The sequence below is a fragment of the Oryzias melastigma genome, linkage group LG9, assembly GCF_002922805.2.
Source record: "Oryzias melastigma strain HK-1 linkage group LG9, ASM292280v2, whole genome shotgun sequence".
Taxonomy (NCBI): Eukaryota; Metazoa; Chordata; class Actinopteri; order Beloniformes; family Adrianichthyidae; genus Oryzias; species Oryzias melastigma.
In genome coordinates, this window is record NC_050520.1 from 22,456,364 (window position 1) to 22,469,049 (window position 12,686).

The 12,686-nt window shown below is 40.6% G+C and overlaps 2 protein-coding genes across 2 annotated transcripts; one reads left to right on the top strand and one right to left on the bottom strand.

Annotated features, from left to right (window-relative positions):
* Positions 1-518: 518 nt before the first annotated feature.
* fam219ab (family with sequence similarity 219 member Ab) lies at positions 519-6,198 on the top strand. Its single transcript, XM_024275560.2, has 6 exons — positions 519-934; positions 1,635-1,734; positions 2,575-2,680; positions 3,028-3,108; positions 3,185-3,239; positions 4,532-6,198. Exons 1-6 carry the CDS (start codon positions 857-859, stop codon positions 4,688-4,690), a joined length of 579 nt encoding a protein of 192 aa, XP_024131328.1. The 5' UTR covers positions 519-856; the 3' UTR covers positions 4,691-6,198.
* klf9 (Kruppel-like factor 9) lies at positions 6,166-10,061 on the bottom strand. The gene is made up of 2 exons (XM_024275559.2): positions 9,317-10,061; positions 6,166-7,939 (listed from the first exon to the last, which is right to left on the bottom strand). Exons 1-2 carry the CDS (start codon positions 9,678-9,680, stop codon positions 7,659-7,661), a joined length of 645 nt encoding a protein of 214 aa, XP_024131327.1. The 5' UTR covers positions 9,681-10,061; the 3' UTR covers positions 6,166-7,658.
* Positions 10,062-12,686: the final 2,625 nt, after the last annotated feature.

The following is a 12,686-nucleotide window of genomic DNA, read 5'->3' on the forward strand; positions in this document are numbered from 1 at the left end:
CTTTAAGACAGGGGTGTCAGACTCAATCGCCCTGGGTGCCAAAATCCAAAACACACTCTAGGTCGCAGAACAGGATAAACATTTATTGAACACACTCAAACTTAATTTTGTAAAACTTAAGAAATGTAACTTTTAAAACATAACTATGAACAAAAACAGGCAAGAATATTATTCCAGAATACATCAAATTTAACACCTGGAGGGAACACCAGTGACGCTTAAACACTAAATCTGTGATCAATGTCAGATTCTGAGAGAGAAAAGCAGCTCAAACCACAAGATAGCGTCAGGCCATTAACAAGAATAAAATAAAATGATCTGGAGGGCCAGATATAATTACCTGGAGAGCCGGATCCGGCCCCCGGGCCTCGACTTTGACACATGTGCTCTAGGGGCTCCATACTTTTTAACTTCAGTTTAAAAACTAAGCAAATTGTGTTATTTTAGTGTGCAATATTAGGATTTGACAAATCTGATGTTTTTTTTGTTTGTTTTGTATTTATGTATTTATTTCTACAGTCCTGCAAAAGCACGATAACATACATAACATACTTTCACGAAAAACAAAAACAAAAAAAAAAAACAATATTTGACTAAATGGTCAGATATCTTTTGGGGCCCAGTGAGTCCCCCAAACCCCCCCGCACCATTGCTTGGGATCCCTCACCCGGAAGTGGGTGGTGGAGTCTTCGTCATCCAACTGCTCACACCACCGCCGACATACTGCCTGCTGGGATGTAGCTCATCACCGGAGAAGCACGAACATTGTCCCAAATCGTAGCCGAAACACTGAGGATTCCTCGACGTCGGGAACCAGAGCTTCACGAGAGGAGGACGGAAGACGCGCGCGGCCACGATGATGGAGGAAATCGACAGATTCCAAGTGCCGAGTGCGGTGCAGGAGGCGGAGATGCAGTCTGAGATGCAGCCGCTGGTAAGGCGCAGATGGAGGATATCAAGCCAAAGCGTTCTGCTTTGTTATCTTTGTGTGGGTTAAGGCAGATGGGTGGTGTGGCGTTTAATTCATCCATCACCTGTAAAGGAGAGCAGTAAGTTCCCCTGGTTGAACGCGTCAAGGCGCGTCTGCTCGCTGAGAGCCGTGTTTGTGTCTCCGCTGCGCAGCATCCGTCATGTCTGCGTAAACAAGCATCCCCATCCCGACTCTGCCCCCTCATCCTCAGCATCCAGGCTCTGCTGACGGCCCTGCGTCAGCGCAGATCCATCTTTGCGTTTGAGTCTGCGCTTTTATAACCTAATAAACTTGTCATAGTTCAGCGGCGAGCTCTTGGCCTGCATGAGTCGGAGCTGTGCAGCCTGCAGGGCGGCCTCTGCTGCCCCGCTGCAAGGATCAGACTATAGACAGATCCTGTTTTTCTGAGCATCCTCCTTATCGTGGGTTATTTGAGAGGCCTCTTATTCATGGATCATCTAACAGGGCCTTCCTCTCAAAAGAAAAAAACAACAACTGGAAAATAACAAATAAAAACATCTCCCTGCTCGCTTTATATTTATAAATCCTTTATTCCCAACAACCAGACCATGCATTATATTATGCAGACAGAAAGGCATGAATTATTAATAGCTGTCTCAATAATGCCATTTGTGCTGGTCCTTCTGTCCATGTTTGTCTCCAGGACCCGGCTGCTTCCACTGCTTCAGAGGCTCACTCCGTCACCAGGGAGGGGGAGCCGGTTACCATCAACTATAAGCTCTCGCCGCTGCAGATGAAAATAGGTGAGCCACACTATTTAATAGCAAGTGTCTCTACACAAACATCCAGTTGTATTATAGACAGCAAGTGTCAGTCAAAATAGATCAATGGATATTTTAGAAAATTGACGTCAGTGAGATGTAAGGCATTAAACTTGAAAATAAAAAAGAAAAACAGCTTCATTTTAGCACAGCAATGTGTGAGACTTAAAGCTAGTTTAAACAAAAGAAATACTCGATAAGAACTTGACATTTTTTTATTTAATTTTTAATTTCACATCCAGCCAACATGTAAAACAACAAATAAAATGCTACCTATTCATACAGAAACTTATTTATCTAATATTTGATCAGTCAATGACCAAAAATTAGGGGTGTGGATCTTTCCCTTTCACACGATTTGATATACATATCAATACGAATCGATACATAAAGCATTCAACTAACTTTTTGGCAGTACGTTACAGTCAGATTCTTTTACCAAAAACGCTAAAATCTAGATATTTCTTAATCATATCGCTTTTAAAGCTATGAATTATATAGCATGGCATTTGACAAAGAAATATTCATAAATTGACTTGGAAGTGGACATCTTTCTGTTTGCATCACATCTACAGAAAAATACAAACACAGTAGAAAAAAAACAAAGAGAAACTGCAGTTTGCCAGATATCAAATATTTACATCTAGATGTATTCGATACTTTTTAACCAACATAATCTTGTTCCTATCTGTGGATTTCAAACGATACTGCAGTTTCTCAATGAATTTTCGATACGAATCTATTTTTTACTTAACTACTGACATAACCCAAACCAAAGTTCCCAATCCTAACCCAACACTCATGTGTTCCGATGTCCTGCAGAGAAACAAAGAGAGCTGGCCAGAACGGGCTCACTGAAGAACTGCAACACTGTCGGGAGTCCCGTCAACCAGCAGCCTAAGAAGAACAATGTTATGGCCAGAACACGGTAAGGACCAGCATGGGTGGGTTTTGGTAAGAACCAAAGATAACCTTTAGTTTAATTACTCTGGATATCGGTAGATTTACATAAGTACTGCAGTAAAATAAAGTTTATTTAGATCTGATTCACATCTTTGCAGACTAAAATTGACTTGTAGAAATGTTTTAGAGTTGTGTATCTGAACGCGTGTACACCAATAACTCTTTGAAATAGTTGTATTGATTGTTTGTCCACTTCTCATGCTGGAGCTCAGCTGTGACTTTAGGTTCTCGTTTGTTTTCTCTCATCATCTCCGCCAGACTGACTCTTCCTGGTTTATGACTCTTATTCCCCTCTACCTCTCCTGTTTGCAGGTTGGTAGTCCCCAATAAAGGCTATTCCTCTTTAGACCAGAGCCCAGATGAAAAGCCTTTGGTGGCCTTAGATACAGACAGGTGAGCACACACACGTTGGTGTACATGAATGTAATTTATCAAGGAGTTTCATGATACTTTGTGATTTGTGTTGCAGTGATGATGATTTTGACATGTCGAGATATTCATCATCAGGATACTCATCTGCTGAGGTGAGATTTGATTTCTATCTTTTATTAAGTCTAAGCTGTTGTTGAGAGCCTAATAGCTCATTATCTTCATGTTACATTTTCAACATTTTTAATTTGATATGAGATCAAATGCTTTCCAGCGTCCATCTGATGATGCTTCATAGCACAGCTGACATGTTTCTTTTAAAATTGTCTTATTACAACGATACAGAGCAAACACTTTTTAGAAAGCTAATCCATCTGCCCTGCGAGAGCCAGAAAAAATGCCAGTTTAAAATGCCTCTGCACAGCTTGACACACCTTCAGTCCCCTGTGGTCCTGCTGCTAAATTCATCATCTACAAATGCCTTTCCAGCTGCATGTTTATCAGCTAAAAAACCTTACATTTTTAGAGGATTTAAAGCTTTGGATAAAGGAAAGTACACCAAATTTTAAAATGTCTTCATTTTTTATTGGTTACAAAATAAAAAGAACACTTTGTATCCTGAAAAACATGCATTTATGTGTCTGAAAGGAAAGGACTTAAAAACACTCAAGAAAAACACAATGTTGTCTCTCTGTTGGTGTTTCCAAGTCTTTTATTTTTCAGGCTTGCAGTTTCCTCTCTTTTCATTTACTTTACATCTCATTGAAACAAATAAAGAACATTTTTACCTGGAATTTTAAGAGACATTATTGCCTAAAAGTCTGAAGCGAACTGTAAACTTCCAGTGAAAATAGGTTTTTGTTGTCTTTTGTATTTAAAGCACAGCTCAGATTAACTTTTAGGAAATTCGCAATCCGTGTTTAAAATTTGCCAAAAATCCTTTACAAGTTGGATCGTAGCACATAGTCCCACTTTAATTATCCTTGATCTATTTTAAAATCAACTTGTAGGCCTACGTCATATTTACAAGATTTTTTCAAATGATTTTGCACCTATTCCTGATTAACAACAATTTTAATTAAGAAATCTTCATTTTCTTCATAAATATATTTTTATTTGAAACATTCATAAGGATAAGCCCTTTGAGATGCAACCTCTCTTTTTCAAGAGGGTTCTTGGCATCGAACACTTGCAAAATGATAAAAAATCAACTAGAGAAAAAAAACATTAAATAAAGAAGAAACATGCAAACAAACAATACAATTATATTTAAATGGATATGAGAATTCAATTTTATACATGAGAAAAATGCCACAAAATAATACAATATTTGATTGAGTGGTTCTCTAAAATGTTCTGGTTTTACAAAGAAAATTGTAAATATTTTGGTTCGGTATAAAATAGCATTTGTTCCTTTAAATGGATGATGCTTTTCTCTCTTCTTCAGCAAATCAATCAGGATCTGAACATACAGCTGCTGAAAGACGGTTATCGTCTAGACGAAATCCCCGACGACGAAGACTTGGATCTGATCCCACCCAAATCAGTCAATCCCACCTGCATGTGCTGTCAGGCTGCCTCCTCCACCACCTGCCAAATCCAGTAACCCCTCCTCTGGCCTTCTGAGTCTAGCCCCTCCCATACATTACGACCCCCGCCGTCATCCGCCGTGAGTTCTTATTGCCACTTTGGTGGCAAGGTCGAGGCATTGGTAGAATTTTGTCATGAGAGGAAAGCGCTAGGGTGATGACAAATGAACAAAAGGGTTTAAAATCTAAGAGGAGGAGCCTAAAGAAGTATTATGGTGGATTCCTCCTATGGTAGGACAGGTGCTTCGGGTAGAGAGCTCCTCACTGATGGAATGATGTAATACTAGATTCTGGTATAATAGACGATACAGTAAAGAAAAAAGGTCAGTTGATGCTGTAAAGTGATTTCTATCGTCCTGAAGAGTAATGAACATAATAACTGATGACTCAGCTAGTCTGCTTATTTGTCAGTGATTTGCTAGTTTTCTTTTATTTTTTTAAACCCGGGGGGAAATCAGAGGGGGAGGTTGTATGTTTTCGGACTTGCAGAAACAAAATTAGAGGATGTCTAATGTTGATTGTATCGCGGTGTAGCTCAGAGTAGCTCAGTAACACCTTCAAAACCCGCGTCTCTGTGCCTCTCCGGCTCGGAGATGTGCATTACAGTTTTCAGGGATGAATGTACGAATACGACAAAGAAACAAACTGCATGAGGAGCATGGGATGAGGGAATGTTCGGTGTTACGTAGGTTTTGCACATTCGCTTTCTGTTGTGCCGTCTCACACTGCTGCTGTGGCACTAGCTCAGCCTGCGTTAGTTCAAATTTGCACATTTTGTTTTTTATATTTGTTGAGTTTTATTTCTTTTCCTGGTCAGCAGCAACAGTGGCTTATCCGATATGGACTGTGTCAAAAGGGAAGACTTCATACTCTGGAACAGGCTTTTTGCACACCCTCCCATCATCCCTAAGTAATGAAAACCAAAGGAATAGAGACTTTAGGCAGTTTATTAAGTTAGACCCTTGCTCTCACCCCCTTTTTAGTGTCACAATCACTGATGCAGGAGCACATAACCAGTCCAGTCTCTCTCGCACACAGATGCATGCACAAACCCACACGTCCAAAAATGAGGTACAGAAATCTTTTTTTTTTTTTTTGTAATCTCTTTATGAATCATTATTAACTGGATGACCTCTAATCGCACATTTACAAGCCTCTCTCTTCCCTGAATCAGTTATTTGCTATTAGAGTATGCCTTAATTACACAGAAGTTTCAGAATGAAAACGTGTATTTGTTCATTTTTGTTTTACTTGAAGAGCATTTGCCATCAATGATTTTTTATGTACTCACAAGTGATTTCATTTGTTTCCTTTATTTGAAAGATTTTCTTGTATTGTAAACACTCCCATTATAGTATTTAACAATGTTATTGTTATGTGCAGTGTATGAAAACCAGAAATAAACTAAAACACAAATGGAAATCCCCGTCACACAGTTCTGAATTGGTTGGTATACAAAATAGTAATAAATGAGAGGCAGGAGAATGCTTAGTAAGAAATAAAAGTTCTTTTATTGTTAAAACCATGAGCGGTAATTGTTACACAGCTGTCTGTATTGCATCAATGCGGGAGTTTGCATCATCAGTCCCTGATTGCAGCACAGTTGCATCAAAAACAAGGATTTCCACCTGAAAGGCACCAGCTTTAATCACAGTTATAAATAAAGACAGAAAAATAATTAGCAAGCAAATGAATGTGGTTTCTGTATTTGGACGATTGAATGAATAGCAAGTATAAAAAGAGAACTTTATGACATCAACACTGCAATATGGCTCCTGTAGTGAACTTACGAGAAAACCCTCAATTCCATTAGTAATATGTACAAAATGATTAGTAGACAAATAAAAATACAAACAAGCGCGCTACATGAAGGAAAACACCTAATGAAGGATGAGGGCTGTCCTCCACATGCTACAGCAAACAAAAAAAAAGTTCTGTTGCGTGACTCTTTGTTTTGGGAAATGTGCTTCTGTGTCGCCACATGGGGGCGTAGTGTGGATTGGCATGGCCACATGCGGCGGAATGGGTTGTGAAATGCAGTCCTCACACTAACAAAACCTGTTTACAGCATACAGCAACTGGCACCGTCCGTACTGTTGATCTGCTGTTCACCAAGCCAAAAGAAGCTACCCATCAACTCCTGAGAGGCTTTACCCTGTTGTGTTGTCCTGCGCAATTCAAGTCAGAAAAGAACAAAAGAGAAGCTGAAGTGGTTTTCTATGAGAATGGCTCACATGTTGTTAAAGAGATGTATAAAGGTGCATGTATCTCATGTTGTATGAAAATATTTTATTCTAAATATTTAACTAAAGCTTCAAAACACACGGCACTAAAGTTTTTTCTATTGCCAAAAACAAATTTCCTATTATTATGACTTCTCTTATTTTCTAATAGCACTTAACTACAATATACTCAGCAAGTATATTTGATATATCTACATTGTAATACTGCTTTATTCTTTAATGGTCCAGAACTAAAGAAAAATTTTTAAAAAAAAAAGTATTTAAGGACTATTTGCACATATTTCCCAGTGCACTTGGTAAAAAGTTCCTTTGTAGTACTTTATTAGCATCTTCAAATGCAGCACAGTGCAAAATCAACATGTGCAGCATTTTGTAAAAGCAATAGTGTGTATGCACAGGAATGCCCTTTGAAAGAGGGATTCCTTTAGAAAAAGTTGCACATTACAAATCGAACAAGGCAAGACAGCTAGGCTTTTTTCTGACAATCCCTGCACAACCCTTAATAAATATGAATTACATCGAGAAATAAGATGGTAATTTGTTTACAGTCAGGCTGGACGTGTTTGTGTCTCCTGCTGCACGACTCCACATGTGATGATAGGGCTCCCTGAACTGCGTCCTGGCTGGATGATCTGTCCGACTTGACAGCGTTTATGAAAAGGTATGCGCACCATGCATGTGGGTGTGTGTACCTCTGTATCTACTGTGTAGCATTATGCGAGTATGAAAGGGTGTGCACGTTTCACACTCCGGAGGGACTTTGGTCTCCAGAATCAGAGGAGGACATGGAGACAGAGCAGCGGCGTCTCTTGGCCACGCTGGGACCCTGAAGCATGCTTGGATGGAAGCCAGCGTGTCGCCGGGCGTGTTTCGTCAGGTGGTCGCTCCTCATGAAGCACTTGTCGCACAGTGGACAGGTGAAGCGCTTCTCGCCCGTGTGCGTGCGGTAGTGACGGGTCAGCTCGTCGGACCGGGAGAACTTCTTACCACAGTCTGGCCAGGTACACTTGAAGGGTCGCTCACCTGAGAAAACACAGTTGGAACATAGTTGATTTTAAAACTAACCAATTATCTGCTTTGATTCATTCAAATTCAGCAATTAAAATTCAAACCACATCAATAAAAATTGAAAAATTGATGAAGAAATAGTCCTTATTCACTTGAACTCTTGCATAACCTCTAGTGGTTGTTGGTGGTATTGCATGTTATTTCACATGATGTCATTACAATTATGGCTGGATTGTGATCCGCATTACATTATTCATCAAAGAGTTGTCCTTAGAATGCAAAGGGTGTAAAAAGTCAGCACATAACTCAAGTAGATAGGGAAAAAAATTAGAAATCATGCAAAACATGTAGTTGGGTGGTGCTACTGTGCAGGACTGGACACTTAAATCAATGTGATAATTTAGTTTATTTCGTTTTTACAGCTTAATGTTAATTATTAAATGAAGTAAAATGAATAATAGCCTACAAATACAAGGGAGACGATAGGGTGTAATTACTAAAGCAAACTGCAAACACAGATATGGATGAACTTTGATAGCAAAGCAATGAAAACAAACCCATGTTTTTATTGTGGATAAAAAAATAAAATGAAGAGACTGGTGAAAACCATACAGAAAATTGTAAAAAAAAAAAAAAAAAAACTCCAAACAAGGCGTGATGCCCCACCCATCTCCCGCACGTGCTCCTCTGGACCACATGTCTCCTCTTGTTTACGATTCGAAAGGGGAGGTGGGAGGGAGTGACGTATGAGGAAACGGTGGCGCGCGGTTGGCTACTTTCGGATAGAACATGTGGGGACAACAGTGTCGCAGTGACCTACCTGTGTGAATCATTAACGATTAAAAAAAATAAGAAGACACCAAACTGCAACTTGTGTTTGCTTCTAAAGCTGCATTTATCCCCCAAAATAAACCGGAAATAGACACCGGAGCGGAGGGCTTCGAGAGGGTAACACGATGTACCGTGGTCGTGGGTGAAGTGTCACACCCCCGCAGCAGCACGCCGTGTTCCCAGAAGTTCTGCTGCATGTCAACACAGTTTGAAAACACATTTATCACTCAAGTCTAGCTTGTGTCCGGTCCAGTCCGGTTCGGAGGCAGGCCCCCACCGGCAGGTGAATTCGCGGGACTGCGCTTCCTAATACTTGAGGGAACATTTAGTCACGTAGGCCCTGAGGCCACGGAACCCACGCGGGGGGCAAATACCACCTAAAACTTTTACTGTTCTCTTTAACCCTCTGTATCTTCATATGTTTTTATGCTAATATGACGGAGAACAGTCCGTGTTTAAGCTAGCAGAACCGACAGTTGGAGTGACGCAGCGCGGTTTTGCTGTCGTCAACAGAACCGAGCCTGTGAGTTTCGTAGGCGTGTCCGCCGGCGGGACACTCACCGGTGTGGACCCTGAGGTGGGCTTTGAGGTGCGACGACTTCCCGTAGACCTTCCCGCAGCCGTCGAAGGGACAGCAGTGTCTCTTCTCCAGGGACGCCTGTCTGCCCACCACCCGGTTCCGCGGCTGTTTGAGGACCGGCGAGGTCCGGCTGTCCTCGCCGCTCAGGCGGCAGCTGTCCCGCCGCTCCTCCTCCTCTTCCTCGGCTTCGCCCGTGCCTCCACTGGTGTCCTCAGGGCTGCATTTCTTTAAGTCCAGTAAAATCATCGCCACCATCAGTAAAGTCCGGTTCTCCTGGGTGTCTTTCAGCACGTCCTCTGTCCTCTCCAGAGGACGAGCGGCCACGCAGTCTGCAGAGACATCCATCACTGTCGCAGATTCCGCCACTCTCTTTTATCTACCGAAATTCTGCAGAGAAAACTGGTCGAGAATGTGGACAGGGGTCCTCTGGTGGATCATCCACGTGTCCTCTTAAATGCGTCTGTCCTGTGCGTTCTCTAGCTAAGGATGCTGGGCGGATAAAGACCGCCTCAGGAAAGATAACCGCTCTAGTCGTTCCCCGGCTTTTCCCTCCTTCTGGCTGATAAGTCTAACCGGCGGATCGATAAACAGCTGAGTTCGGCCGACGAGCGGTTGTTGCCGGTCTGTGTCGCCTCCTGCGCGCTCTCATTCATGCGTCAACTTGTCCCATTTAGTAGCGCGCAGCAGTTCTCCCAACTCCAAGAAACTATTTCGCGGAATCCCACGGTGTCATAATTAAACCGAGCTGTGATTGGCTGAGAGGAACCGTGACTCGTCTTTCAGAATTGCCTTTTTCATCAGAGTGAGTGACAGGAGCTTTAACCAATCACAGGGAGCCAAACCGAGGGTACATTTCTGAACTTTATGTGCCAAACGCATGCACAAGTCAGAGCAAATTCTATGTGTGCAGATTTGCATATGAGGATCAAACACCAACAACACAATAACTTTTTGTGACGAAATAATATAAAGATTAATCTAAACAATTTCACATAGCTTTTAAAACCTACATGCTCAATTAATTTATAATTGATATTAAATTTTTACAAACCTTTTTTAAAAATGTTCCTAATTGTAAAATAATTGTATAGCTAAGTACCACATAATTCGGCGTTTATTTGAATCATGTCTTTTATACATAAAACATAAAAAGCTATAAAATATCACAAAATTTGAGAATTATATCTTTAAAAAACATAACAGATAAAATATATATAAAAATGTTTGGTTAAAAAATAATAACTGAACCAATCATCTGGTTGCTGGAGCCTATCCCAGCTGCTATTAGGTTAGGCATTTAGGTCGCAGCGTGGTGACCTAAATACAACTTTTTTCAGCAAAATGGCTGCTTGGCAGGATTTGTAATTGGTAAGTCGCAGTCGCATTTCTACATGCCTCGCGGTGGCTCCAGAAGTTTTAAGAAAATGAGATGAGGGCCAGTACTGGTAGATCTGAGGCCATGGTTCTCAACTGGAGAAAGTAGCTTACCCTCTCTTGGTGGGACTGCTCCTGCCTCAGGTGGAGGAATTTAAGTATCTTTGGGTTTTGTTCACGAGCGTGAGATCGACAGGCTGATTGAAGTGATGTCCACCGTTATGCGGTCGCTGCACCGGAAGAGAGACCTGAGCCAGAAAGCAAAGCTCTCTATTTATCGGTCAATCTTTGTTCCAACTCTCACCTATGGACATAAGAAATCCAGTTACCAGCCGATAACTGGATTTCCATCCGTATTAAGTGCCACCAACCGCCTGGGATATGAAAAAAATAAATCATTCTTTACACCTGACGACAGCCCGTCTGCCACCATCTACATTCATGACCACGCCAACGATTATCAAAAAAAGTCAGGTGGCGGCATGCGATCTTGAAGCTTCTGCGATGCCTCCCCACGGTGCGCTAGCAGTTGTATTTGTGACTGTAGCATTAGGGTGGGGTTCATCAGATACAGTAGGTCTCCAGTCTGCCGCAGGAACATCCAATCACCCACATTCACATTCACACCAAAGGATGCTTAAAATTCACCAATGTGCCCCCCCGCCATTAAATGAATTCATAAAACAGAATTTTTGTTCTTCCAGTGTAGCAGTGTAGAGGTGACTGGGAGCTCCCATTCAGATTAACCCTTTTCTAATAGAATGTTCTGTCTTAGAAGGGTTTAACTTTCTTGAACAGTATACCAAATAAAATAAAAGCAAGTACAAGTCATCTTTAAAAATCAGTTTCATTTCTTCAATATTTTTGACCTGCCCGGAGACTGCAGATGGAAATTAGCTTGTGGCTAAACTCTGGCATATTTACATTTTATTTCAGATGTTTGTTAAAATACAGTGTCCATTTCTTAAATGAACATTTATTTACCAATCAAACCCTTGAATCATGTTTCTGGATTGTGAGAAGAACCTGGAGCTCCTATAGAAAACCCACACAAACTTTACACAGAGTATTTCAACCGTGGTCTTATTGCTCTAAGGCAGGGGTGCTTAACCACTACACCACCCTGCAGCCATATCGCTAAACTATGTATATGTCAGCTTTTTATACCTTTAGAAATGACAAAAGAAGTCACAGTCATACATAACAAATGGAGAACCATTGTCATTCTACATGACTAAAAGTGTAGTTAAAAACAGTATAACACTAACAATGTCAACAATTATTCAAATATTTATTTAATTTGCAGTTTCCTCTTTTTGTTGATCCAATCTAAAACAGGCATTGTTTTTTTTTATTTTTTTATTTTGGGTTAGCAGGAGGGCAGGTCTTACTTTGTCCTAGTTTCACAACCTGATCTTAAATTAGCACAGCCCTCATCTTTACTTGAAGCTATACTTGAACTTTGCAACCCTGACTAGCAAATAAATAGCTTCTATGCTTTAACTCTAATTTTTGAAGAAACAAACAAAATAAAGCCTATTTATGAACAGCACATGAAAACTAACTGACTAAACATCCACGGAATATAGATATGTTCAGGGTCCTCACATCCAATGTGAATGTGCTGTACAGGCTATTCCATTTATATAATTTGGTTATTTAATGGTGATGGAGAGCAATGATGAAGCTGAAATCTATCAGCTGAGAGAAGTGCTGATGTATTTGCTGAGTTGGTTTGATTTTTGGAAGATAAAAAAAATCTCCTTTTAATCATATGAGATGCATGTGATGATAGAGAAAAAATACACACACAAAGAATCTTAAGAAACAAGAAGCCCAAAAAGGAAAGACAATTTCCTTTTTTAAATTTGGACAAATATGAGATATTAAGAGATTTTACTCTAAGTATACAAGCTGAAAATGCTAATTTTGTATAATGGCCAGCTGTGATGTAATGTTTGCTTTGCACTATTATGA

Bases quoted from the DNA above. Each gene is read 5' to 3' on its own strand.
- fam219ab (XM_024275560.2), top strand. From the start codon at position 857: ATGATGGAGGAAATCGACAGATTCCAAGTGCCGAGTGCGGTGCAGGAG. The intron at 1,735-2,574 runs GTGAGCCACACT...GATGTCCTGCAG, and splicing joins GCCGCTGCAGATGAAAATAG to AGAAACAAAGAGAGCTGGCC. The intron at 2,681-3,027 runs GTAAGGACCAGC...TCCTGTTTGCAG, and splicing joins AATGTTATGGCCAGAACACG to GTTGGTAGTCCCCAATAAAG.
- klf9 (XM_024275559.2), bottom strand. From the start codon at position 9,680: ATGGATGTCTCTGCAGACTGCGTGGCCGCTCGTCCTCTGGAGAGGACA. The intron at 7,940-9,316 runs GTGAGTGTCCCG...GTGTTTTCTCAG, and splicing joins CCACCTCAGGGTCCACACCG to GTGAGCGACCCTTCAAGTGT.